At 39.1% G+C, this 27,087-nt stretch overlaps 1 protein-coding gene across 1 annotated transcript; it reads left to right on the plus strand.

The window, feature by feature from the left end:
- The first annotated feature begins 1,039 nt into the window (after positions 1-1,039).
- On the plus strand, positions 1,040-26,998 carry LOC145775162 (uncharacterized). The gene is made up of 10 exons (XM_082586398.1): positions 1,040-1,190; positions 5,473-5,606; positions 6,035-6,123; positions 6,580-6,713; positions 7,296-7,325; positions 8,175-8,346; positions 19,638-19,954; positions 21,203-21,342; positions 21,866-22,117; positions 25,832-26,998. The coding sequence occupies exons 1-10, from the start codon at positions 1,133-1,135 to the stop codon at positions 26,003-26,005; spliced, it is 1,500 nt and encodes a 499-aa protein (XP_082442524.1). The 5' UTR covers positions 1,040-1,132; the 3' UTR covers positions 26,006-26,998.
- The last annotated feature ends 89 nt before the right edge of the window (positions 26,999-27,087 follow it).

The raw sequence follows: 27,087 nt of genomic DNA on the forward strand, positions 1-27,087 counted from the left end.
AGTGTATCTTCATTTGAAGGATGACTTGTTTTTTAGCCTACAGTTGGCTGCGCTATTTTCACCACTACGTTCTTATGTTTACAGCAAAAACACAAAAAACACACCAACGTAGCCTAAGCTACCGTATACCGGTATCTAATTACTTAGTCTATAGCAATGTATTTTAACCGAGTTTATTATTCGGACTTGCAATATCTCTCTGTCATGAATACGATAACATTGTAAACACCGGCCGTATATTCTGTGCAGCAACTTCTAGAAAAATCGTAAGAAGCTATTTATGGTAATCCCAATCCATGATACTTCAGGTAACAAAACCTGCATTTTCTTCTAAGATATCTCACAAAAACTCAGGCTTGACCTTAAAACGTGCGAATCGTTTGTTTTATTTCACCATTTTTATGTGATGAATCCAATAGGCCCTTAGATTCTTTATCGACGGCTTAGGCTAGTCTATGTTGAGTAAGAACTTTTTTGTTAATACCCCCAATTAAGCAGCACTGTTTAGCTTATGGTGTTATTTCATAGTAAAAATACAAGACCTATATAGAGTTTCCTAAAATCAATTTTAGCTGTAGTATTGACAGTTTTAACTCATATTGATAATGATATCTTTGTTGTTCATGGTGAAATTGTTCTACCTAGGCTGGGCTGCATTCGTATTCGACTATACGTAGACTATTGATTTCGCTGCTTCATCAATAGTTTGCTTCTATTGACGCATTTTGTTGTTGCGTTGTGCTTTGACGAGTGTAGGTCTATACACAAAGTCACAAAACGGACTATTAAGGGGTAAGTAGACCACACATTTAAGTCATGACCTACCAGATGTCTTAAATTTAACTAAACTCTGAAAGAAGGAACAAATTGCAGGCTAATGATATCCTTCTGCATGGTCACTTTTTAGTCATTCTCTAGACGTGCAGATATAAGTAAATCCTACTGCAGCAATGCAGCATTACAGTATTATATTCACCTGTCCAGTGTCCACGTACGTTTGCAGGCAGTCTCACAGGAAACTTTATAGTTGCAGGCTGTGTTGAGTAGTGGCTTCATCTTAGTTAAACTATAGTTGGTAGTGCATTTTAAAAAATAACTTGTTTGGCGCAGAACGAAACCTCTTTTAGAAGTGATGAAGACGGAGTTTAAAGTCTGTTTGCTGTTACTTTTATGGCAACAAGTAGCGGATGGTGAGTGATCTTGTTGTTTACGCATATGGGGATGTCTGTGAATTCCAAACACCTGCTCCACTTCACAAACAGTAGCAGATTCAATTAAACTGCAAAAAAAACGGTAATCGTAGATTTCATCTCTTCAAAAGCACGAGTATTGACAAACACGCCATCACTAACACGATATCATCAAACTTCACTCTGTCAATCTCAGTAACCGGCCCTGCATCAAGAGTCTACAAGTAGGCCTATGCGAAACTACCAGGAATAACCTATCAAGGCTTTGTCAGTCCGAAAATAAAGATTCAAAACCAGCGTCACTCTTTTTTTTGTCTTCAGTTTCTGGTATTTCAAAGCGCTGCAATTGCAAGATTTTGCACTCGTCTTTTCATGAATTTCAGACTCACATTATTTTCTGAGAACGGTCTTGTTGACAGCATCTTGTTGATAGAAGTCACAGAATAAATAAGTGTTTGAAGAAAAGTAGGCTATAGGATCCATGACAGCCCGTTGTAGGTTACAAATCTCTCTATTGTGTGGAAGGCATAGTTTCTATTGACGATGACATCAAGCATTGGCTAACCGAGTGCTTTACATTTAGCGACAAAACAAGAGAAGACCATGGTTGGTTGGTTGGGTTTGTCTTTAAAAATATATTATATTAGGCGACAGGATGAATGCAAAACTACTACTTTAAAACAACAAGTTATCTGCAAAACATGCGGACCATCTCAATCAACGGTAGGCTACTGGCTGGGGCTGTCAATATCCAACATTTTCATCATTTTGACGGCGTTTAACGTTGAAACAGACCTGTTCTACAAAGTATTAAAATAAATTTCCCAAAAATATTTATAAATTCTAAAACAATAATGCAATACCTTTGAATGCTTTCAATCAAAAAACGATAGAGAATTCCATGTAAGGTCTGGACCCGAACGAATCCTCGTTTAATTCCACGTCATACTCATTGAGATGGAAGCGATTCTATGCTTTGTTACGAAATGGCGTTGATAAAGTATTTGTCGTGAAATTGTAATCAAACTCGTGCTGTAATCTACGAAATAATAGCCTAGAGCAGGGGTTCTTAACTTTTTTGTCTCGTTTACCCCTTGCCGAATGAAAAAAGTAAAATATAGCCTACCCCCACCGTTTTGGTGCCGCCTTGTGATGTCATCGTGTCCAATCAACCATGAGAAGAAGTGCAAAACATCCTTTTTTGTCTGGATTTACCTTGGCAGATATCAAAAGCAAGCTGTTTATTTGCCGAAGACACGATTGTTCTTGACCGGATCCTGTGAAAAATAATGCCTTGAAACAGTCGTTGAAAGGCTACTCGCATGTCGTCTTTGGGAACTAAGCGAGATCGATGTTTTGTTTTAATAGTCAACAATGAAGAGAGCCCTGCTTCACACAGATAAGTAGTTGGAAAAGGTATAATGACTTCAAATGCACGCTTAGTCAGCGTAGGAAACTCTTCGACTAATCCACACCAACACTTGGAAAAGTCACCATTGCACGATAAGAATTTGGAACAAAGCGTTGTTGAACATTGAAGATCAATCAATTCATCTTTGCAAAGATCATCGTCAGCAATACTTTCAAACTTGGCTTCCAAAGGATGAGTTATCCAAAGAGCAGTAGCCTAGCCTACTGTTAAAACTTTCACCTTCAAAGTAACCGTCAAAGTTCTTTTTTAAGGCGGCAAGGTGCTGGCATATTTCGACTTCGAGGTCACAAATCTCGTTACGACTTCTACTGACTTTCCAATCGTCAAATGTTGGAAAATTTGCGTAAATTCCTTTTTGAATTCTTCTACTCCACAGATCAAATTTTGTCTGAAAGCCTTAATTTATGATTCAGTAAATTTACCCCCTCGGTAGGTGAAATTTACCCCCAGGGGCCCAGGAGGTAAATTTATCCCAGGTTAAGAACCTCTGGCTTAGAGACTTGTTTGTTTTAAACTTCCAGAAATTCAAAAATACAATAAAACTCTTCTGAAAAAGCTTAATATTATTAGCGAGGGCGACAAGGTTAAACACAATAAACACAACACAATTAAAAATGCTGTAGCTAATCGTAGTTCAGAATTGGTAGCAATATCTGGCAATCCAATTCTCGACATAGCCTCAGAGTGACAAAAAGAAGTGTCCGCTCAACAAATCCTTTGGAATTGAACCGGATGCAAAAAATGGTTTTCAATTTGAAGCACAACATAACTCTATAAGACACTGGTCTACTCAATAGCTCGCTTCCAACTGAGCTGAATAATCTCGACAAAACAGAACAAACGTGGACCCAACGGTAGGCTACACTTTCAACTGAATAATTACAGCTAATAAAAACAGGCTACCGCGAGGCAATTTCTACTTCAAGGAAAAGTTACTTCAATTTCTATTTCTGACATGATAACAGTGCAGTTGCTGGTCTGATCAGGAACGCTCGTTAAGTCCATGAAACTAGTTGATCACGCGCGACCAGCGTGGTGAGCTGAATAATAAAAATTAGTAGCCTAATTTGAAAGATTAATATGCATGGATTGGATAATATGTAATCCTACAGAACCATAAACAGACAAAGCCAAATTTTGTTCATTTCTGTGTATTTAATTCAGTTCATAAGGCTAAGAAGGGCCGCAAGCATTTCTTTTCAGAGCAACTCTCACTGCTCATAATCATTAGAGAAATCGCGGTCTATAGTCGAATGAGCGCCACTTTACAATCGATGGTTTGTGATCAAGGTTTCCTTTTAGCTTTTAGGCCTACCTCAAAAGGCATGGCCTACAAAGCTATAAGTTGTTGAGCAGAGTAGCACAACGTTGTTCATGTGCTACAGCTAGAATCAACTGATATGTTTCCATGGTATTTCCTCCATCAGGGTGCAACATGTACCAGCTAGCCTCAACTAGCTCGCCCCAAGCCTACTCCAGAAACCGTTGGTAATTCTTGGAACATCGGCTATGCAGCCGGGGTGGTCTGTAGTGCTCTATAGCCTATCAGGCCTACTGTATGGTAAATACCGTATTGTTGATCGGTTTTTATCTGCTTGTAGATATTGCGAATAGACAGTAAATAGTCTACTGTAATTATGCGCTGTCAAAGGGTTTTCTTTCTGAGAAAAACTGCGTGGTATCACCAGTTTCCCGACATCACGCGATGGTGGATTACGCGGTCTGTGTCCTTATCAAAAGCCAAATTCAAATTTAACGATAACAACGCTATATTCAGTTTTTCCTAAACTGCATCTTTAACCACGGGAAAAGCTTGTTTGTGAAAGGCTAGAAACAAACAGAAAGGTTTTCTATTAAATGTTAAAACATGAGCTGTTAACGTTATTAAAACATGCCTACTGTAGACAAACATGTTTGAGGTTTCGATGGTTTTGAGAGTCTTCTCAATTGTTCATGTGTCACGTCGCGATGTGCACAGCGCCAACACAGCAACGCGTATAAATAGAAGCTTCGGTCAAATTTTTACAAAAACAACTGTCTTCTTAGACTTATTAAAAAGAGTACCGTAAGACTGTTTCTAAATAATAATTGTTCAGATTATTTTTTCACTTTTTGTTAGATATTTTCTGTCAGTTTTCTTCTTGGTGAATATCGCAAGCTCTATAGCCTATACAGTAGCGTAGCCAGAAATTTTGAAAGGGGGGGGTTTTGACCACCCAACGGCGGGGGGTCTGGGGGGCCTCCTCCAGAAAATTTTGAAAAATTACTTTGAATTTGGTGCATTCTGAGAGCATTTTCAACAAAAATGTGGGTACAAATATTTCTGTAAAATGGTGCTGTCCGGTAGCATAGCAAAAGGATAAGATCATGTTTTCTTCGGCATTTTTCGGAAAAAAGAAGCTAAGTCTCTGTGTTTTCTTGTTGCTAATTCCTGGCAGAGATGTTTGAATGTTTGGTATTGGCAAAACTCGCTCTTTTAATGCAATTTTGTTTAAAATTAGGCAATTTTTTTTTAGACTGAAAGCATCATTCTCAATATCGTGACGTCACACGCTTGCCAAAGGGGGAGGTTGTAACCCCCAAACCCCCCCCCCCCCCCTTGGCTACGCCACTGAGCCTATATGTTTTTTCGATTATTCGAAAAAAGCTATAATTTGTGTTTGCTGTTTTAAGAGAAATTGATATCTTGATTTCCTTTTGTCTCAAATATATTTTTTTTAAATCGAGCCGTCTTTCAAATAATGAAATTTCGTTTTCAACGAAACAATTTTGCTGATTGCTGCTAAAATTACTGAAAATTTTATGTGGGTTTATGAACTGTAATGCAAAGTTATACTAAATATTTTGCAGCATGTCACATATACGAACGCGAATTTGAAGAGGTTCGAAAAAAGCGTCAAGCGGTTCTGTCGGACGGCGCAGACGACTCTCCCTTGCAAAGTGTGCTTCTACGAGATTATTTTACTGATTGCATGACTAACGCGGTTGGTGGAAGTTAATTCAAAGCTGAAGATAATTTTAAGTTCTTGGCGCTAATTCGGCTTGTTTGTATTTTTTTAAAAGTGTTTTTGACTATAGCAGCCTGAAAAGTTTGTCCATCCCTGCTTTAGCCAAATAAAACAACCTTACTTAGCTTATGGATAAACATGTAACCTACGCTACACCTCTCGCAAAGTATTTTCTTATAAAAAAAAAGTTGAATGCTTGTTTCATAATTTACTTGCTCGTAAATGATTTGATTTTGTAAGCTAACTCATAATGTTAATCTAAATTTGAGACTTTTCTCAAAGGTATGGACTTTATTACATAATTGTCACCTTCCATTGTTTTCATACTGCATGCTGTTAAATTAATCCATTAAGGTCTTAGGCAAATCAGATATTTTAAAACTAAGCAAAGTTAAAATTTTAAGGCCGGTGGCATATTTACGTGGGAAACTGTTGTGGACGTCAATGTCTTGGACTCTATTTGGTATGAAAGAAACGACAAGTCGTCGTGCAGGTGAGGAAATTAGAGAAACCAAATAAAAGAACAATGCTTGCCTGAACGTAATAAACACAAGTTGGCCGATAAACAAACTCTAACAAAAAGCTCTACCTGTAGGCTACTGACAACTAAATTGATAAAAACCCGATTCTGTAAACGAACTTTTAAGTCTTTCCTAATTTAAGAATAAAGCGAATAAGCTACGATAATTTCTCACTAAATGTACTCCTTACATGCAGCCAGGGGACAAACAAAATGGTTATACTTTATCCCATTTATGAGATTTATATTAAAAATTTTGACTTTTTGTCGTTTAAATAAGCAAGCATAAAATCGATACTGACATGCCTATCATTCAAGTTTAGTTTCACGTTTTGTTGGAATTTCGTATTTTGCAACATGAGCAAGTAAGTTCCTGAGAAGTACAAAACTTCCGCAAACATTAAAAACAGTGAGGCATTTTCTTTGCAGCGCTAGGACAGGATCCGATACACCAGAATGTTGGATCGCAAGGTTGAATTCATTTTTCAAATCAGATTCTCACTTGATTGAAGATGCAACTCATTGCATTCAGCAGTATGCTTTCGACACATCGATGGGTAAAAGTAAGTTTAAGATTTTAATTTGTAATGTACGATGCAGCATATAATGACATTTAAGAAGTAACCCGCTCTTCTTTAAAAGTTAGCCTTGTCTGGCTATTTATTGAAAGGTCGTTATCAGGTAAACAATCGCTCTAGTGGTCATGCCATAATAATCAACAGGAGATACGAACCCCCGCCTCCTGTCACCCCCAGCTTAGAAGCAGTATCCAGCCGCTCCTTTTTCGAGAGTTTTCTTTGAGCAAAATTAAGTGGGTTTAACGACAGAAAGGATCAAGCGGTTGTTCATTAAACTGAGATCTATACGGGAATTACCAATGCAATTTACACTGTGGAAGGATTCAAAAACATTAAAGTCTCTTGCAATAACACACTCGGAATCGTGACAAAAGAGATAGGGGTGACATTTAGCTGGATGAGACACTGGACTGATGTTATTTTACTTTTTTCACTCGATAAAAGTGTTTTATGAGTGTGATGTGATAGTGACCATTGCATATGAGTGTATGAGTGTGATGTGATAGTGACCATGTGATGTGACCATTGCTTAATCTATAGACTAATATCGTTTATGTTTATTTGCAGTTACATTTACCGGGTTTAGACTGATTCCTGGTAAGTCTTTTCTATATAGCAATATAATAAATTCTGATGGATGTTTTACATCGAAGGAGATGTTTCGATTGTGAAAAATTACTCATTGTAATAAACTTATTAGTGTTTTAAACTTGCTGTAAAATTGCTGAAAACAATTTGAAACATAAAAAATATTATATTTTAATAAATCAATCTTAAACTATAGTTAACTGTAATATGCGTAAAGAATCAATATCTCCTATGAATCAAAATATGCTTTTACTTTTGCTATCATACTTTCTAAATTTTAAAAATTATATCCGAATAGTGGAATACAGAAGTGAAACACTTGTGAAGAAAATTGTTTTGAAATCTTGTTTTTACCTAAAATTTTCTCATCAAGCCTACAACTAAAACATCTTTATCTGAAATTAACAAAAGTAGCCAAGAATTAAAAGCATGGATTGTTTCTGTTTTTAATTGCTTAACTGGCTGCTAATGTTTAAAAACAAAGAAATGTGTAAAGAGCTATGTTTAGCTCGAGGGCTTAGTTTGCATTGGTGAGAGAGTATGCTGCCCATCCGACAAGCTAAATGTGAAACTAGAAAGTTTGTGCTTTTCAATCAAAAATTGTGTTCTTTTTTTCTATCAATTCGACGTCAACAGAGCTTGAACCAATGTAAAAAATATTGTTTTGATAAATGGGTTGTATCATTTGTCCAATACTTGCAACAACTTTTTCGTCAAAATATAGTCAAGGGAAAATAACTACTGTATGCTTGCGCCTTGGTCTAACCCACTACTAGTTATTCTACTAGGCTAACTTTTCATAAAACTCATATGCTTGCATAAGGAAAAATGGATCAAATTTTATTCAAATTTTAAAAGATGAAAAGAAAAGGAAGAAGAGACAAGTCGATGAAGAAGGATTTTCATTGATATCGCCCGATGTGCTGAGTTACATTGCTTGCAGTGAGAGTGAATTTCAGCTTCCGCCGGACAGATCATCATTAGATTTCACTTCTCTCGTAAACTTTATTCAAAGCAGCACCACTTGCGAGTAAGGCTTTGTCCAAATGTGATTAGTTTTTACAAATAGATCATAAAAGCTGCCTACAAACTTTGCTGGTATTGTAAAAACAGGACACGCTTACCAAAAAAAAAAATTTGGGTACGATATAGCCTACTGCTGTAACTTCAATATAGTACCCTATATACAGTAGGCCTAAGCTATATGCGTATAATACAAACACTGGACCAAGCTTGTCCAAAGTGTGGTTTACCGAATAAATTATCTGGACTCGTCTGAGGCTCTGGGCCCATGGCTAAGCCTACTTAAATTAATCGCTTGTGATGAAGAAATGTAGGAGTTATGGGCAGCTTTCCCAGATTTTATAAAACTTTTTACATCGAACATTTGACTTTTTACATCGAACATGGAATAAACACACTTAAGAAGTGATTACGTACTGCATTATTAATGTATAACCTGGCCTTGGCTTAGATAGCAGCATAGTTTTTAAAGTGCTCCCACAGTAGGCTATAGCTTCGAAAAGAATAAAAGTAATACGGTATGCATTTCCTTTCGCTTTTGTGCATTGTACGATCCAGTAACGTTGACAGGGGGGTTTCGGGGGGTACTTTTAGGCCCGGGCCTGAGATGATTTTAGGGGCCCGTAAACTGTCCAAGGGGACCGGGAACTTGAAGAAGCCACTTTGTATTCTTGGATATAGTGTGTTTTTCTTATAACTCTCTTAATTTGGGATCCAATGATCTCATTGGTACCGAGCCCAAATTATCCTCTCAACGACGCTGGTGTTACGGCCAATCTCTGTACAAATCAAACGTCATATAAAACCGTTCAAGTCTACTGAATATTACGTCATGGAAATTCCTAAAGCATGTGCCAAAATTGCACCATCGTTCATAAGACCTGTTTGGACTTGTTTGGGCCTGTTTAAACAGGAAATATTACATCAGCTTGAACACCTGTTGGAATGACTTCATGATTGTCTTTCATTTATTGCGTCACAGTTACTTTCTACGTGAATTTGAGATATTGATATCTATTCTGGTCATTCGTAAAATGATTGTTTGAAAGTTGGCCGCACATTTAACTGTTGGCTTAGTGCTTGCTAGCTGGACAAAAGTTCCGTCTTTTATCCAATTAATCTGTATTGTAGCATAGATATCTTAATATATAGATATGCAACTCAGTGGTGCGTAAGATGTTTGAAGGCTAACAGCGTAGCTATGGCTGTATGCATTGACTTCAAACTTGGCACAGCAAAACAACTTTATTTTTAATATATTTTTTTGGTTTTTGTTTAAATAAAACTTTCTTCGTTTTCAAGTTGACGTATGGATTGCTTGTGATGACGTCACATTCTCGTTCCGCATGGACTGCTTTATGGAGATTCTGGCGATTGAAAACAAATCACAGTCACAGAGGGTACCTCTAAATACCCTTTGTCAGGCATTGTAGGCATTGTCGGGCATTGTCAGGCATTGTCGGGCATTGTCGGCTTTTTGGGGGGTTGTGGAGCATTTTCAGGAGTTGTCGAACATTTTCAGGGGTTTCAGGTATTGTAGAGTAGGCTAACTACTTTCAGGCATTGTTGGGAATTTCTAGGCATTGTGTAGGATTTCCAGGCATTGTCGATCATTATCAGTGGTTGACAGGCTTGTGAGGCATTGTCGAACATTTTCAGGCATTATCGAACATACTCAGGGGTTGTCGAGCATTTTCAGGGGTTGTCAGGCATTGTAGAGTAGCTATTTTCAGGCATTGTTGGGAATTTCCAGGCATTGTCTAGGACTTCCAGGCATTGTCGATCAATATCAGTGTTTGACAGGTTTGGTAGTCATTATGGAACATTTTCAGGCATTGTCGAACATGTTCAGGAATTGTCGAGCATTTTCAGGGGTTGTCAGGCATTGTAGAGTAGCTACTTTCAGGCATTGTTGGGAATTTCTAGGCATTATCTAGGATTTGCAGGCATTGTCGATCAATATCAGTGTTTGACAGGTTTGGTAGTCATTATGGAACATTTTCAAGCATTGTCGAACATTTTCAGGGATTGTCGAGCATTTTCAGGGGTTGTCAGGCATTGCAGAGTAGCTACTTTCAGGCATTGTTGGGAATTTCCAGGCATTGTCTAGGATTTCCAGGCATTGTTGATCATTATTAGTGGTTGACGGGTTTGTCAGGCATTGTCGAACATTTTCAGGGGTTGTCTAGCATTTTCAGGGGTAGTCAGGCATTCTAGATTAAGCTACTTTCAGGCATTGTTGGGCATTTCCTAGCATTGTTTAAGATTTCCGGGCATTGTCGATCATTATTGGTTTTTGACACGTTTGTCAGGCATTGTCGAACATTTTCATGCATTTTTATTCCCAGCTTTGCATGCGCAGCAGAATGATCCCTTTCTATTTTGCGTAGGTTGTAAACGTATTTACGGTATACACAAACACAGCAGCGTTTAAATGACCTGGCTATCATAAGTATCGACAATGCCTGACAAACCTGTCAAAACCTGGTAATGATCGACAACCCAAGAAAACGTTCGACAACGCCTAACAAAACCATCAACCACTGAATATGTTCGACAATGCCTGGAAATCCTAGACAATGCCTGAAGATGTCCGACAATCAGTGGCGTAGCTAGGGGGGGGGGGGAAGGAGGGGAGGACCGCCCCGGGCGGCACGTCTGGGGGCGGCAATTTCAGACTACGATTTTTGATTTTGATTATAATCTGATAAAAAACGCATTTCATTTTCACACAGGGCCGGATTTAGCTAATGGGGGGCCCGGGCACTTTTAGATCAGGGGCCCCCGTGCAAAAAAATTCGCCTACGGCGCGAAACACCCCCTCGACGTCTACAGTAGCATCAATCCAGCACTGCACAGCATTTTGCAGAAACCACAAAAGCTAATAGTAAAAAAATCACATTTTTTTCACGTAGGGGGGCCCTTTAAAAGTCGGGGGGGTCCGGGGTACCTGCACCCTCTGCCCCCCCCTAAATCGGGCCTGTTTTCACATGCTTTTTCTTGAAGGGGCGGCAAAATCTGAATCCACACCGGGCGGCACATTCCCTAGCTACGCCACTGCCGACAATGCCTGCCAGAAAGAATCTAAAGTACTTTATAATGCCTGAGAGCCCCTGACACCTAAAAATATTCGACAATTCTTGAAAATTTCCGACAATGACTGATAATGGTTGACAAGCCTGTCAACCATTGATATTGATCGACAATGCCTGGAAATCCTAGACAATGCCTTGAAATTCCCAACAATGCCTGAAAGTAGCTACTCTACAATGCCTGACAACCCCTGAAAATTCTCGACAACCCCTGAAAATGTTTGACAATTCCTGAAAATGTTCGACAATGCCTGAAAATGTTCCATAATGACTACCAAACCCTGTCAACCACTGATATTGATCGACAATGCCTGGAAATCCTAGACAATGCCTTGAAATTCCCAACAATGCCTGAAAGTAGCTACTCTACAATGCCTGACAACCCCTGAAAATCCTCGACAACCCCTGAAAATGTTTGACAATTATCGCTACCGTATATCTCACCCTAAAATCGTTCCGGCGCCTCTCTATCTCAGGTTTGTAAACTGCCTACAACAAGCTTTAATGAGTCACTGGAAATAAGCTTAAATGATAGTTCCAACGATCATGAAACAGAAGTTGCATAACCTACGTGAAGAAAGATTATTGTCTTGATTTTTCATAGTAGGCTATTCTGTGAAAACTTGAAATATATGATACGCCATCAAAAATATTCCAAAGGAGCTCAAAAGCTACCACTCGCCAAGCCCAAACCGTACAATAATAGCCTACCATAGATACGCTAGCCAAGCTGGCAACCTTGATTGTTGATTGTGTCCATAAAGTCAGTCGAGCGTGACGATAATTCCACGATTGCTGAGTTGCATATCTATATTTAAGATATCTATGATTGTAGTGACAGTTTTTTTAGAGGTGTAGGCGTTACACCTATTTTCGATAGCCTCGGGCTAATTTTACTGGAATACACTGTTTGAATAGACGTTTCGAAAGTGTGTTTATTTTTGGGTCATTGCATGCAGACGAACGGATTTGGGAATCTTACGTTACAATTTTCCCACGAAGAGATTATGGTTTACCGCTGTGACCATAAAAAATAAAAGACGTTTTTGTTAGCTGGTAGGCCAAGAAGCACTTAGAAGCATAAAAAAATAAAAGACGTTTTTGTTAGCTGGTAGGCCAAGAAGCACTTGGAAGCATAAAAAATAAAAGACGAAGTTGTTGGTTGGTAGGCTACAAAAGCAAAGAAATAATAAAAGAAGATCTTATTGGTTGGTAGTCTAAAGAAGTAAAGAAAAGTAAAGACATTTCTTCTCAGTTTGGTACAGAAGAAAAATAACTTTGACATTTATTGGCAAGAAAGAAGATTAAAGGCAATCCATCTGTGCTTGAAGATTCAAGTGGAAGAATCCAAGCAAGTTTTGTGGACGTTTGGACTTCACATACTCGTACAGCTACGGTATCGTGCATTTAAATTCTTTTTTGTATTTTTACGGTCTTTGCAGTTAAGTTTTTTATAACTACTGTAATTTTGTGTGTTTGTGTAACTTAATTTTTTAATTGTTAAATTTAGCCCTAACATTTAATATGTCTACACTCGGTGGTGACAGGGACTCGACCGCCGTCGACTCGACTGAGTTTAAGCCTGATGATGTTCTTTGCGGTCGGGCAGGCCATTCTGGGGAGGGACCCATTAACGATGAGGCTAAGTCAGTTCGAGAGGCCCGGCATCTTAGACGGGATATTTTGACTCAAATTGGGAAACTTTCTGTGGCCCTAGGTTCTTTGAGTGATAAGCAGGAACTGTTAATTTTTAGATCTAAGTTATCTACTTTAGAAGAGGAATTACGGCATTTCCATGCTCTTTTGAGTAAAATTGTTAACTCTGCAATCTTGGCAGAACTTCGTGATAGGGTAGATCCCGAATTTAACTCGTTAAAAAATAACTTCGAACAAAAAGAAAGTAATTTCTCAGATAGGTTAGATGCTGACATACATCCTGAGGATAGCGCCTCAAATGTAAGCACTAGGATGTCTGAGAGCTCGTCACGGATAGTTGCACAAATTAACCTACAGCTAAGACGAGAGGAGCTCCAGATCCAAGCCGAGGCCGAAGCAAGAGCTGCTGAGGCCGAAGCGAGAGCTGCTGAGGCCGCCGCGAGAGCTGAGACCATACGAGTTGAGGCCGAAGCGAGAGCTGCTGAGGCCGCCGCGAGAGCTGAGGCCGTACGAGCTGAGGCTGCCGCGAAAGCCGAAGCGAGAGCTGCTGAGTTCGCACTCAAAGACGCACAGTTGAGGGCTGAACAACGTAAGGAGGTAGCTTTAGCTGAATATCGTTCTGAGTTGGGCTCCCGGCGTAGCTCTAGGAAGGGCTCTTCTAGGCATTCCAGAAGTGAACATCAATCGCAGTTTAATTTACCTAACCTTTTCCAGACGCCTGTTCAATCTGTAAGTGGACCTGTACAATCCACATGTTTTCCAGCTGTTTCAGGAGGTCTCGGGGCCGCGGCTAAGGGTCTTCCGAAGGCTGTAGAGCCAAGGTCTGCAAATTACAACCGAACTCCTCCCCCAGAGCGTACAGGTCACGGGGCCGCCATTAGCAGTAATGCTTTGCCCCTTCAAAGTTTTCTGCGCCGCTAGTTGCTGATCGCCCAGCTACACGTAATTTAGGTGGTTGTGAGAGGCGTATCGTGTCTCCTGATTTTAACGTGTTTGAGGATCGTGATCAGGCTGTGCATGTGACTGAGCCCACTCAGCCCCTTAAGGGATATAGCTTGTCTTCTCCCGCTAAATCGAGTTCTCAACAGCAGGATTGCTTTTTTGAATACCAAAATAGTAGGACGTTCTTCGATAAGGCGGCCTTGATTGGTTACGATGGTAATAATATGCCATTTGTCTTCTTTAAAAATCGTGTTATGGCCTTGATGGCAGCTTCGCCCTTTAAGGGAACTCGTTTGACTTTGTTGCAAGCAGCTTGTGTTAGAACAGCTGCACAAACGATTGCTAATTTGGTTTCTGACACTCCTGGCTTGTCAGAGGAAGACAGGATAGAAATGTCGTTAGCTCGCTTGTCCCAACGTTTTGGGGTTCGTGGAGGTCTTTTCGCAGAACCAGAAATTAGAAAGTATCGCTATGGTAGCAAATTGACTTCTATCTCTTCCAGTGATTTGAAAGAGTTTAAAGATGAATTGTCGCAGTGTTTGCTTTACGCGAAAGCTTATGGTCAGCGTGATAAATTAGAAGGACGTTTTGTTTTGGATTTGGCTAAACGACTCCCGTTTGACGCTAAGCAGCGTTATCTTGACTTTTTAGGTGATCAGTATGGTAGCACTGAGGAACCTACTTTTCAGAGTTTGTTTGATTTTGTAGTACGGGAGGAAACGCGCAAGTCGACTGATTTTAGCATTATGCTAATGGGCGATTCTGGTGAGTCGCAGCATTTTAAAAAGTTTGGCAAAGGAAAATTGCCTTCATGTCCGGTTAGGCAGACGTCGGTAAAACCCCATGATAATGTGATTTCAGAGAGTTCGCAGTACTCGACTGCTGTTGGCGCACCGCGCGGCGGTGTGGCCAGACATAGTGACATACCGGCGTGTTTTTGTTGTTCGTCACGTGGTCAAGTTGAATATCATTTTTTGTCTAATTGTAAAGAATTTTTGCGCTTGACACCTAAAGATCGGAGAGATGTCATTGTGAAAGCTGGCAAATGCTTGAATTGTTTGCGCCAGCATATGGTTAGAGACTGTAATCATGCAAATAACTGTCGTAAGTGTGGACCTACCAACGATAGGAAACACTATTTTCTTCTGCATGATTTTTATGTGACGTCACGTGATTCTCTGGATTTGGTCGGTAAAGATGAGGCTGGTGCCAGAGTTCCTGTCCGTAATGTTAAGATTGGAAATGTTAAAGCAGCCTTTAACCGCGTTACTGCTGCTCGTGTTTTGAATCCAATGACTGGCAAATCGAAGTTGGTGTATTGTCAGCATGATCCTGGTTCGAAGTTGACCTTTGTTTCGAGTGACTTGGTGTGCGAACTTGGTCTTAAACCGTATGATAAAGCGTCGTTTAAAATAGATACTCTGGCTGGTCAGAAACCTACTTGTGCTGACCTTGTTAAACTCAACATCCAGTCGTTAGAGACTGATGAACTGTTTTGTGATATAACCTCGGTGGTTAACCCAGCTTGGGCTGACGATGTTAAAACTTTACCTCATAAACAAGATTTAAGTGGTTTCCGTCATTTTCATGACGTGAATATGTTTCATTTGAATGATTGTAGTACTGTAGATGTACTGATTGGCAATGACAACGCTTATTTGATGTGGGCAAAAGAAGAACGTGTTGGTGAAAATCGCAGTGAACCGCATGCTTTACTCACTCCTCTCGGTTGGTTGGCTTGTGGTGGTAAGTCACCCTTAGTTGAAAGCGTTGCTAAAGTGTGCAGAGTGCAGACGTCTTCAGAGTCGGATGTCATCTCTGGCTTTCAGCGTAAAATTGAGTCTCGTGATATGGAAATAGCAGACCTGAATAAAGTCATTCAGGATTTGACTTTGCAAAATGAAACCTGTGAATTGTCTCGCAATGATATTTTGGCTAGAGAACTTGTCGAACCGAATATTGAGTTGAAAGATGGTCGATTTGAGATACCTGTTCCGTTGAAGGAAGATATTGATCTACCTAACAATTTTGTGTTGGCGTCAGATAGAGCTGCTGCTTTAAGAAAGAAAGCTTTAAAACAACCTGAACTTCGTGATTTCCTTACTGACACCATGAAAGATCTTAAATCTAATGGCTATATTGAGCGCGCGGGTGAAGCAGGAAATGTCAAGGGATTTGAATGGTATTTACCATACTTTGTGACGTCACAATTAAAAAAACGCATTGTTTACTATGGCAAGTCTGAATTTCGAGGAACTTGTGTTAATGATTTAATGTCTTCTTGTCTTGACTTGTCTGACTTGTTAAACCCTCTGGCAGATGTCTTGGCTAGATTTCGGCTTGAAAGATTTGGTTTCGTGGCCGATATGACCAAATACTTCTTTCACATTTTGGACTCTTCAATTCGTAAGCCCAATTTTATTGAACTGCTTACGTACACCAGTAGTGCCGTTCGGATCGTGAACGAACACCCTTTGGTACCTTTGAGTGACGACCCTAGGGATTTTACTGTCATCACCCCTGCCTCACTTTTGACCCCATACTTAGACCCATACTGTGCTGTTGGGCAACCACATGATCGTGACCAATTAAGAAGGGATTATCGGTTCAATTTGTCACTTTCTCAGCAGTTTTGGAATAAATGGATCGATTTTTACTTGCCAGGTCTTCAGGGCCGGAAAAAATGGCTAAAAATGGCCGAGAATTTGGAGCCTGGTCAACTTGTAGTGGTAGGTTCTCTCCAAGACATTGGTAAACGTGGGAAGTATCAACTTGGGAGGGTGCTTGAGGTAGTTCCACAAATTAGGAAAGGGAAGCCTGTGGTTCGTAGAGCCAAAGTTGCCGTCTGCAACTATGATGAGAGTACGGGGAAAGTGAAAGTAGACTACGTGTTGAGGGATATTTCGTGCCTCGCCCCCGTAAAGAACACCTAAGTGTTATGGTTTGAGCCTGGTTTTGTCTGCGGTGGCCGACCCTTGTCTGAGCCCAGAACAGTCGGTTATTATCGCAACAATTGTATATAGCGTCATTTAGCGTGTACCTATGGTACCAATTTCATGTATCGTCGTGTTTATTCTTATTGCTGTTCATTCTTTGCATGCCCTTTGTATTTGCGTATTAACTTAAACGTGAGTGATTCAAAAAATTTGTGTATCGTGTGTTTTATTCATTGGCTCACGATTGTCCTTCAATTCTTTTTTAGTTTTGCCATGTTAGACTGTCATAACTAGGGGCCGCTATGTTACGGCCAATCTCTGTACAAATCAAACGTCATATAAAACCGTTCAAGTCTACTGAATATTACGTCATGGAAATTCCTAAAGCATGTGCCAAAATTGCACCATCGTTCATAAGACCTGTTTGGACTTGTTTGGGCCTGTTTAAACAGGAAATATTACATCAGCTTGAACACCTGTTGGAATGACTTCATGATTGTCTTTCATTTATTGCGTCACAGTTACTTTCTACGTGAATTTGAGATATTGATATCTATTCTGGTCATTCGTAAAATGATTGTTTGAAAGTTGGCCGCACATTTAACTGTTGGCTTAGTGCTTGCTAGCTGGACAAAAGTTCCGTCTTTTATCCAATTAATCTGTATTGTAGTGACAGTTTTTTTAGAGGTGTAGGCGTTACACCTATTTTCGATAGCCTCGGGCTAATTTTACTGGAATACACTGTTTGAATAGACGTTTCGAAAGTGTGTTTATTTTTGGGTCATTGCATGCAGACGAACGGATTTGGGAATCTTACGTTACAATTTTCCCACGAAGAGATTATGGTTTACCGCTGTGACCAGCTGGTACGAACTATACAGAAATAAGATTGACTAGTTGTTTGAATGACGTAAATTAATTCTATTGTACTAATGTAGACTAAATAAAGAAATTAATTTTATTGATTACCTGGACATTATTAAGCTAAAACTCAGGGTAAAGACGCAATTGTGTAAGTATGATACAGGCAGCAACATCTTAAAAACAGCCAAGTGTGGTTCATACCTAGAAAGTTTTGGGCACTTTTGGATTAGACCAGTGGTTCTTAAACTTTTTAAGACACGCCTCCTTTTTACAATTTTAACAAAATTCGCGCCACCTGTTTCAAAATCAAAAAAATTAAGCAGAACAGCAATTCGTTTCCAGGTAAGTTGCATTCATGCGAAGGATGTAATTGTTTTTTGGTTACTAAGTGTTTAATTCGAGGATTAGTAGTAGAAAATGCAAATCTCAGATCGGCTTCACAGTCAAGTTTGTGTCTAGATTTTGTCTTTATGTTCATGAGAGTAGAAAAATTATTTCCGCACAAGTAAGTGGATGAAAATGGCAGAAGTGTGCGTATAGCAACAGCACCCACACTCTTGTAAATGTCTGTAGCCTACATGTTTCACCCAGAACTCAGTTAGTGGCATTGCTTCAAAGTCGTCCCTTTCAGTAGAATTTCATGTTAGCTCCAAGAATTCCTCTTGTAAATTGTCTGTGGGGTTTCTTCTCCCGAGCTATCATGTGAGCAATTCCGAAACACGCTTCTACAACTTCCGCCGACGACGATTGGCGAAAGCACTTGCTACTTGCAATCTTTATTTTTAAAAGAGTCTTTCTTGCATTGGAAAAGAGCTAAAGGTTTATTTTAATGGTCAAGATGTTTTTTTTTAAACATGACGCTGCGAACGAGTTGGTCTTAAAACGTCGTTGCTCAGATTTTGAAAACATATGACGCATTGTACTACAACTTGGTCTTTTACTTATTTACTATGGCATCTATAAAGTCAAAATTGAAATAATCTTTGTCATACTTTCTCTTCTTTCCACTCATTTTATGTCAATAGAATAAATTGATTAATAAAAAATAAACCTAATTAAATCCATGTTAAAAAAAAGTTTACGCAAGGTAGACTACTATTGTAGAGTTGGGGATACTGCTGCACTTCTAGCCGCTGTCACTTGTCCGTCAGTCGTTGCCATTTTTATTACAATCAGAGATCGAGGCTGCTCTGCCAGAGAACCGTTGTGTTACGAGAGTTAAGGTGTCGCAGAAACATTGGGCAACGTCTCACTCTAAAACATCACAAAGAATGCGAGATGTGACAACAACACGCTCTACAAACACTGGTACTGTTGTAACACAACGTTTCACCGTCAACAATCGACTGTCCAGCATAGTTGTGAAGACATGTTTAGTCATAATTCACGCAGAGTTTTTCAATTTCTTGCTCCCCCCTTGTGAGCTTCACACGCCCCCAAGGGGGACGCGCCCCCAGTTTAAGAACCTCCGGATTAGACGAAAGTCCTTGGGGAAGTTTAAAATATAAGATAAAAATATGGTTATTGGTAATGGTTTTGAACGTTCATGTAAAATATCACCCCTTATGGTGTGATATAATGCAAAACAAACCTTTGCAATGATACAAGCAACCTAATATCTTTGTGTCATTTCTAAGTATTTATGGTTCAAGGAATTTTAAGGAGATCATTCCACGTTCCATTATAAGCAAACACAAACAGTCATTTAATCTATCGTTTCTCTAAGTCTAAGTGAAACCCACCACGAAGTCTAGCTTTAGTCACTACACTTAATTTGTTTTTAACCAAACTTAATTTTTACTTTTTAGTCCTGACTTAGCTGGATGTGGAGACGACGGAACTGAAATACTTTCTGGTGGAGCAGATGTTCCAAGTTGGCCGTATCGTTTTCAAGCCATTGTTAAGTCAACATCTCCACTCAGTGCAAGCATTGCAACATGCAATGAAAGAATTTATCCACTCAATACAACAACTGTCACTCCAACAACTGCTTCAACAACAACGACTCAAGAAATTATGTCAACGACAACTTCAACCACCACTTCAACCACCACTTCAACAACAACTTCAACGACAAGTTCAACTACCATTTCGACGACAACTTCAACCACTACTTTAGCGCCAGGTAGTGTCTGCATGTTGTTAGCATTTATTTTAGTAACTTGGAAGTTAATCATTCAACTGTACCCTGGATACTGAAGTTAAAACTGCAAACAAAAATACTTTGATAGGTTATGAGAACTCTGACGTTTTGGTGAATATGGAATTATTCTTTACTGTGTCATTGCTCCTAGCTCTGCTCTAGATTGCAGCAGCCAGTCGTAGCGCTTGCAGGGGAAGTTTTAGACCCGGCATGGCCACGTAACCTTTCCAAGTGAGCCAGGAACTTGACGAAACCACCTCGTATACGTTAGATGCATTTTTTGTAGAAATGTTTTAATTTGTGGCCAGAGGAGCTCATGGTATTTGACCTAAATTACCGTCTCAACCGGCCTACCAGCCAGTATCATAGGCTAGTTGCAGGACGTATGTGTAGGAGCATGACGAAACACGAAAGACGTCATAATCACCCTGCTGCATCTCATGCTTCAGCTAATCATCTTGATGACGTCTTGACATTCAATTCTGAAGTTTGAGACGCGATAATGTGGTTGGAATCCTGCTCGCACCTTCTTCACTAAAAATAAAATCTTGCAAAAGTACTTTTTTTTTTGAGTCAACTACTTAACGGAGAACTTAGCCTATACTGTGTAGTCTACTGACGGTAAGTGACAAACAAGTGGTCAGAAAAAACGCTTCAAAGACAGTTTTGAAGTCTCCATGAAATTATTGCTCTGTTGATGATGATGCTTCAAAAAGTGGCAGAGCAACCAACATGGCACAGTCTTATCTCCATAGTGCAGAATCAGCAGGATAATAGCATGCGCAATCTACTGTTAAAGACGCATAGGAATTAGAACTTCACCCAACTACTCTTTTCATGTTCAACTTGCAACAGAGACTTCACCCTACATATAGGCCTCACCGCTCACCATTCATCTTCGCACCCATTCACGCCAACGATTCATGCTCATTGGAAGACAAAGTTTGAACTTTAGGTGGCTGTGAAAAAGGTGGCTTTCCAAGGAGAAAATGCACAAAATAGACCATAGTGGAAATGGAAATCAACATCGGCACCCTACACAAACGGATTTGAATCAGAAGAAGATTACATGACCGCAGCTTATCCCTTGGGCAAACTTCCATGCTACGTTTTCACAAATTGGTTGTGGCTTGAAATATACATAAAGTTCTTGCTCAAGTGGCCTACTATGTTCTACGTTTATTTTTATGTAGCCTACTATTGACTATTTAATCTTCTTGTACCCTTAAGTTGCAGAGCCTTGTACCAGCCTAGATCTTGCCATCGTCATGGATTCTAGCTCCAGCATTGGTTCGACCAACTTCGATAGAGAGCGGGAAATTGTGAAAGATTTATTATCTCGGATACCTGTTGGAGCGGATAAAATTAAAGTTGGATATTGTTCTCAAATTGGTTAATTTGTTAAAATACATATAGCCTAGGCCTACCTTTAAAAGGAAAACATACCGATTCCACTTGATGGACTGCGTTTATCGGGGCCTAGTCATCACTGCATAGACAATAATACCCCCAAAAAGTAGAAACGGAGCTTTCTTTCTTTTCTTTTCTTTCTTTGTCTGCAGTTCGTATTCTTTATGCAAATTTTAATTTTGAAAACAGTTAGCCAAAAAATATGGTTCTTTTTTGCTTTTTTTAAAATGATCAACTATTTTTATAAGCTGTTTGGAAAAAAACTAATAAGTTATTCAATTGTCAAGTGGTCTGCATTATTTGACCTTTGAGACTGCCTAGTCTACTGATTTACTCAATCTTTAGGTTTACTGGTTTTCAGGATATCTTCAAAACGGAGGCTATGCTGGATAATTATCTGGCGTATTTGGTTGTGGGCTTATGTAGTCTTGTCTGGATAAGATTAAAGTAGATTACCAATCAAAGTTTTCATGCAATGCGTAGGTTGCTTGTATGCGGTTTCATCAAGATGCCAAGTATCTTTGGAGGTTCACAGATTCATCAAGTGGCAACAATTTGACAACGCACCTCGATAATTACGTGTACGAAGGAATAGGAACAAGAGTTATGAGAGCTCTTTGGCAACTACGCAAAGAAACGTTTGTGCCGTCAAGTGGTGATAGAAAGAATGCACCGAATATGGTAATATTGCTAACCGATGGAGTGACAGGGGATGATCTTGAATATCGAGCACCGGTAAGTTTGTTATTCGTTTGTTGGTTTTAGCAAAATAACAATAATAATCACTTACCTGAATCCGTATTTGTGGCGCATTGACAAGTGAAAGTACCAAGCTTAAAGGTGAATATTTTAAGCTTAATTTAGCTTACCCAAGCTGAGCTTACAAAAGAATGTTGTTGTTTTTTTTATTTATTGACTATGTGGGACCAATCGAAGACCATTCAAAAGCGTTTTATCGGAGCCTTGTCTTTTAGGTTATGCTTAGCCTACTTTTAAGCCAAATAAATCATAAAAATCTATTTTCTGAAAAACAACTGCAAAAAGTATAGCCTAACTGATGTTTTTTTCAAGCGTAGGCTACGTAAGCATTGTGCGTTTGTTTATTTCTTTTTGCATTTCTTTAATTCATTTATTTTATATTTCTTTTATTTTTATTTAAAATACTCAAAAATAAGACTTGGTATGTGGCTCTTCTGTTTTGTTTGCTAAACAAGTTTTGCAAATAATATAAAAATTTAAAACGCCAGATTGCATGTTTTACAGGAGTGTTTAAATATTGGTCCAAAGGTCCCATTGGTGACAAATGGATAGGACCTTTGGAACAATTGACAACTTTTTAAAAGTTTCTTGTCATACACTATTAAAATAAAAAAATTAAAAATTAGTCTAATTAATTGTGGAGGTAGGTTAGTCCCACAACAGCATAGAAAAAAAAAATAGGAAACTTCAACTTAATTTGTAGACGTGGTGCCCAACTAACAAAAAAAAGTTTTATGGGTCCCACGCGTTTCCCCTACTGGGTGGCCTGCTGGGTATTACACTATTACTTAGCCTAGATGTCAGCTATTCTTGAAGGTCTATCTATAAAGGTTTCAACGTAAAGCTCAGGTTTCACCTAATAAATTTTCATGCTGGTAGCCCACCTCAATAGTATACAAAGATAGACGTTCTTTATGAGTGTAAGCTTGCTCTTCAGAAGTTCATAGAGTACGACGCTTCATCTGAATTTTGAGGGATTGGAACTGATAATTGTGAGTCTCCTTCAAATCAGCAGTTATGAACTGAGCACATGACAGTTACGAAAGTGACAACTGAGTTAGCAACATTTCAGCAAGAGGTTGAAAGTTGGCAAATAGTGAAACTGAGCAATCTGAAACTTAGCATGTCGCAAGTCAGCAAATTCAGTTTAGCAAGCGACGACCAAGCAAGTCCAGTTCTAGGTGAAAATCTCATTGGCTGACTTGAGCGGGGCCGCGGGAGCCGTCTCCGCGTCGAGGCTCGAGAACAGTAGATGGTACTGCTATTTTGCATTCATCAAATGCTGGCATTTGTACAATCTAATCTCTTAGTGCAATTTTTTAAGAATCGATTTTGCTATAGCATCTTCAGCTAGCACATGTGAAAAAGAAAATTTGAAAAGTAGCCTACATAAAACGAACAAATAAAGCAAACTTCGATATAATCAACACGCATAAAAATTCTATTTTAAATGGATGGTTAGCCTACATAATATTAAGATCAAAAGCTGCAAGCCTAAATCTTAAACTGGTGTTCTGCTATGATTTCCAACAATATCGGCTACTGGTTCAAACTTCAAGAAACAGTAGCTGAAATGTACTTGCTGAGTTATCGCATGCCTTTCTGACAGAAGGGAGTCCTTGAGTTTCCCAGTGCCGATTTAAAACGTCTCTTCATTAAGTAGGATTCAACTTCTCTATTCCTTCCAGTGCTAAGGTGGAGAGACATTCCTCCCTTGGAAAAGACGTGCTGACTGAAGCCAAAGCAGACAGAACTCAGCTACTCGCATTTTGAAATGCACGTGTTTAGGATGTGTAACAATTTCACCGAAAACGTGTTTTGTATGGTCGTCAGACCACTCGGCATGCAACAATACAACAAGTGCTTCAACTCACCAAGTATATTTCAGCTACTGTCAAGTCAAAAAACGAGATTTAATTGCTCATTTCAGACTTGCTTGGTCAATTGGTCATGGCTTGCTAAATTGAGTTTGCTGACTTGTGACATGCCAAGTTTTGGCTTGCCCAATTGTTACTTGCTCTGTTTTATCATTTGTAAACTTCAGCCATTGGCTCGTCCGCCTCGTTAGTTCAGTGGCTACGCGCCCAACTCAAAACCCAGCGACACTGGTTTGGCTCTCGAGGTGTGCGCTTGAGCAACGCATTTCAGGTCAGCTCCCCATTCAGCGGCACCTAGTGGATGGAATAATTCCCTGGCAACAACCTTTCGATAACCATCGGAAACACCACTTCGTCAAGCTCGGTGACCGGGCCTGCGTCAGTGGTTTAAAGCCTCTACAAGTATGCTAAACTGCCAGGATTAAGCTAAGCTCTGCAAGAAGCTTTCCCGGTCCAAGGATAAATATTCAATCAATCTCAGTTGTAACTTACTCAACTGTCATTTGCTCAGTTCACAACTGCTAACTTGTGGGAGACGCGTTTTCTATAACGGCGTTGAAATGACAGTGTAAAAGAATGATAGGCCTATCACTAGGGAGATTTTTTGTAACCTAAAAAGCTCAAAAATGTGACTTTAATTTTGTGAAAAAGTAACTTTATTCAACAAAAACAAGAAAGCGAAAGAAATAGCAGCAAATCAATATAAAAGAGCATCTAAATTAGTTTCAATTTGTACTCAAATCAGAATTACACATTCAAATTACACAGTGTAATGTTTTACATTTTCTGGTAGGAAGTTTCTGTCAGTAAAACACTATAGCTGTTGCAGGAAAAACAAGTGGTTAAATATAGGTAGCACAATTTGTTTCATCGAAAAACTTAATTTACGAGTTTTCGGGAATACACGCGATACGAACAAGCATGGGCTCGTGCAAACCTAAAATTCGTACTATAGTAGAATTTATATTACAAGTATTGGCATTAGCCTACATGGAATGTAAATTCATCTCTACAGTAGCAATGAAAGATGAATAAGGAAAATTAGGCAAAAAAGTATGCAAAATAAAGTGATCTAACAAATGAAAAGTACCTAAAAACACAAAAAGTGACTTTTGGTAACTTTATAACTTCTTAAATATTGACCCCACAATCATGAAATTTTGGTTCTACGTTTCTTTTGTTAATTGGTTGTACAACTAAAAAAAAGTGACTTTAGTAACAAAAAATCGCCCTACCTCTCACTCATTTTCGAGGTCATGTTGACGTCACAAAGTGCTTCTTGTGCCAATTCAAGGCAAAAGTAGCGTGAGAAGAAGCTGTAGCGCGACATTTTAGCCAGAGTAGCGCAATACTTCAACGTAGCATGTTCACTTCTACAAAGGCCCGTGTCGTTTTTGGTTTTAGCTGTGGAGTTACGGCCCTATATGCCTATAGTAGGCTTTGCAGTTAACTTCCAATGTGCCAAGGCTTCAAACCGCTGCAGGCGCTTTTTAATTTAGCAACTCTACAGCTTGTAGGCTATTCTTTGCCGAAAATAGTTAATGGGACAAGGGGTCTACAAATAGGCTATCGCACGAATTATTAGAATGAAAAAAAACAAGAAGTGACGTCATATGATATTGAGGAACTAAAATATTTATTTATTCGATAGACTGAGTTTCGCTGTTAGCAGCATGATCGTTGTTTACGTCATAAATATTCACAAACGTTCTGTTTTAGCCTGATGCTGCACTAGTAGCGGTTTGCAGTGGCTTTTGGAACACAGATTCCTCGTTATGTGTAGGCTAATATTTATTCGTTTTAATCGTTACAGCGATTTCGGAAAGCAGCGAATGCAAGACTGGTTGTTGTACCCATGCACAACTACAACGCACAGAATATCGGCTTTCTTGCTTCTCCACCTACTGAAAACAACATATTCTTCCACGATGACTTCGAAAATCTCATTTCTTTAGTCCTGGAGCTCGCTAATTGTAATGAAGAATAAGTCATCCTCATCGAATCCAATCTATGACAACTTGGGCATTGAAATTTATGTGGACTATTGCAAATAGACTAAAAATTCTTACCGCATGCTGTGCCAAATATGAGCAAACCAACATTGATATTTTGTCGGCTAAATAATTTTACGAATGTAGGCTAGTCTATTTATTATTTGGTGGTTTTCAAATCTCACGCTGCTGTGAGCAGTTAAATAAATTAGCAAGGGTAGCCTACTGCAAATGCTTCGAGAAAACTTGAGCTACGTTATGAATACATTATTATTTATTTGCGTCAAACAAAGTTGTCCATATCCAAAACAAAAACAACGAAATAATACACAAACTGAAAATGCACAAAGATCACAGAGAGCCACCTTGGATGCCGTCGGTTTAAAAGCTCACTAAATGGGCTATCTACTGTTACAAATTTATATACAATGAGCGTTGGAAGAATTGAAAGTATTCAGAGCGATAAAAACAATCAGATGACATCAGGTCTGATATAAAGCGATTGGAGGAGTGAATGCAACGGTTGATAAACGAAAACATGTTTTTTCTCAATAAAGCATCAAACGTTGTTATATTATACATTACTTGATATTCACGGGCACTGACATAACGAGGCAAGTTGTGCAATATTCTAAAAGAATCATTGTAAGCAACACGTAATCGTTTTATACTAGAAGATCTAAACTTGTTCCACAACTGGGATGCGTAAAAGGACATACAATAAGAGCGAAATACAATGTTTTTTTACAGAGGGTGAGCATTTAGCGAAATGAGATTTTGCATTGTTTGCAGCACAGTAGGCCTACTGAGAGCGTACCTGCCTTGAAATATCATTTTCATCTGAGAGAGAACTCTCAATAAATACACCCAGGTATTTTACAGAGTCTGTGAACACAATTTCAGATTTACCTAGATGTAGCAGAGGAGCACGTGAAAGATAAAAGTTTTTTGGGGAAAATAACATACCAAATGACTTTTTAGAATTGAAAGTAATTTCATGTTCAACAGCATACTTGTGGCAAACATCTAACAAATTTTGTAAGCCACACAAACTAGGCGAAATGCAGCAAATGTCATC

The sequence above is a fragment of the Aplidium turbinatum genome, chromosome 1 (genome assembly GCF_918807975.1).
Source record: "Aplidium turbinatum chromosome 1, kaAplTurb1.1, whole genome shotgun sequence".
In the NCBI taxonomy this organism is placed as follows: domain Eukaryota; kingdom Metazoa; phylum Chordata; class Ascidiacea; order Aplousobranchia; family Polyclinidae; genus Aplidium; species Aplidium turbinatum.

What these genes read in the sequence shown, in the direction of transcription:
- LOC145775162 (XM_082586398.1), top strand. Translation starts at nt 1,133, where the DNA reads ATGAAGACGGAGTTTAAAGTCTGTTTGCTGTTACTTTTATGGCAACAA. An exon ending in ATGGCAACAAGTAGCGGATG is followed by an intron (nt 1,191 to 5,472) that starts GTGAGTGATCTT and finishes AATATTTTGCAG; the next exon opens with CATGTCACATATACGAACGC. An exon ending in ATCTTGAATATCGAGCACCG is followed by an intron (nt 22,118 to 25,831) that starts GTAAGTTTGTTA and finishes TAATCGTTACAG; the next exon opens with CGATTTCGGAAAGCAGCGAA.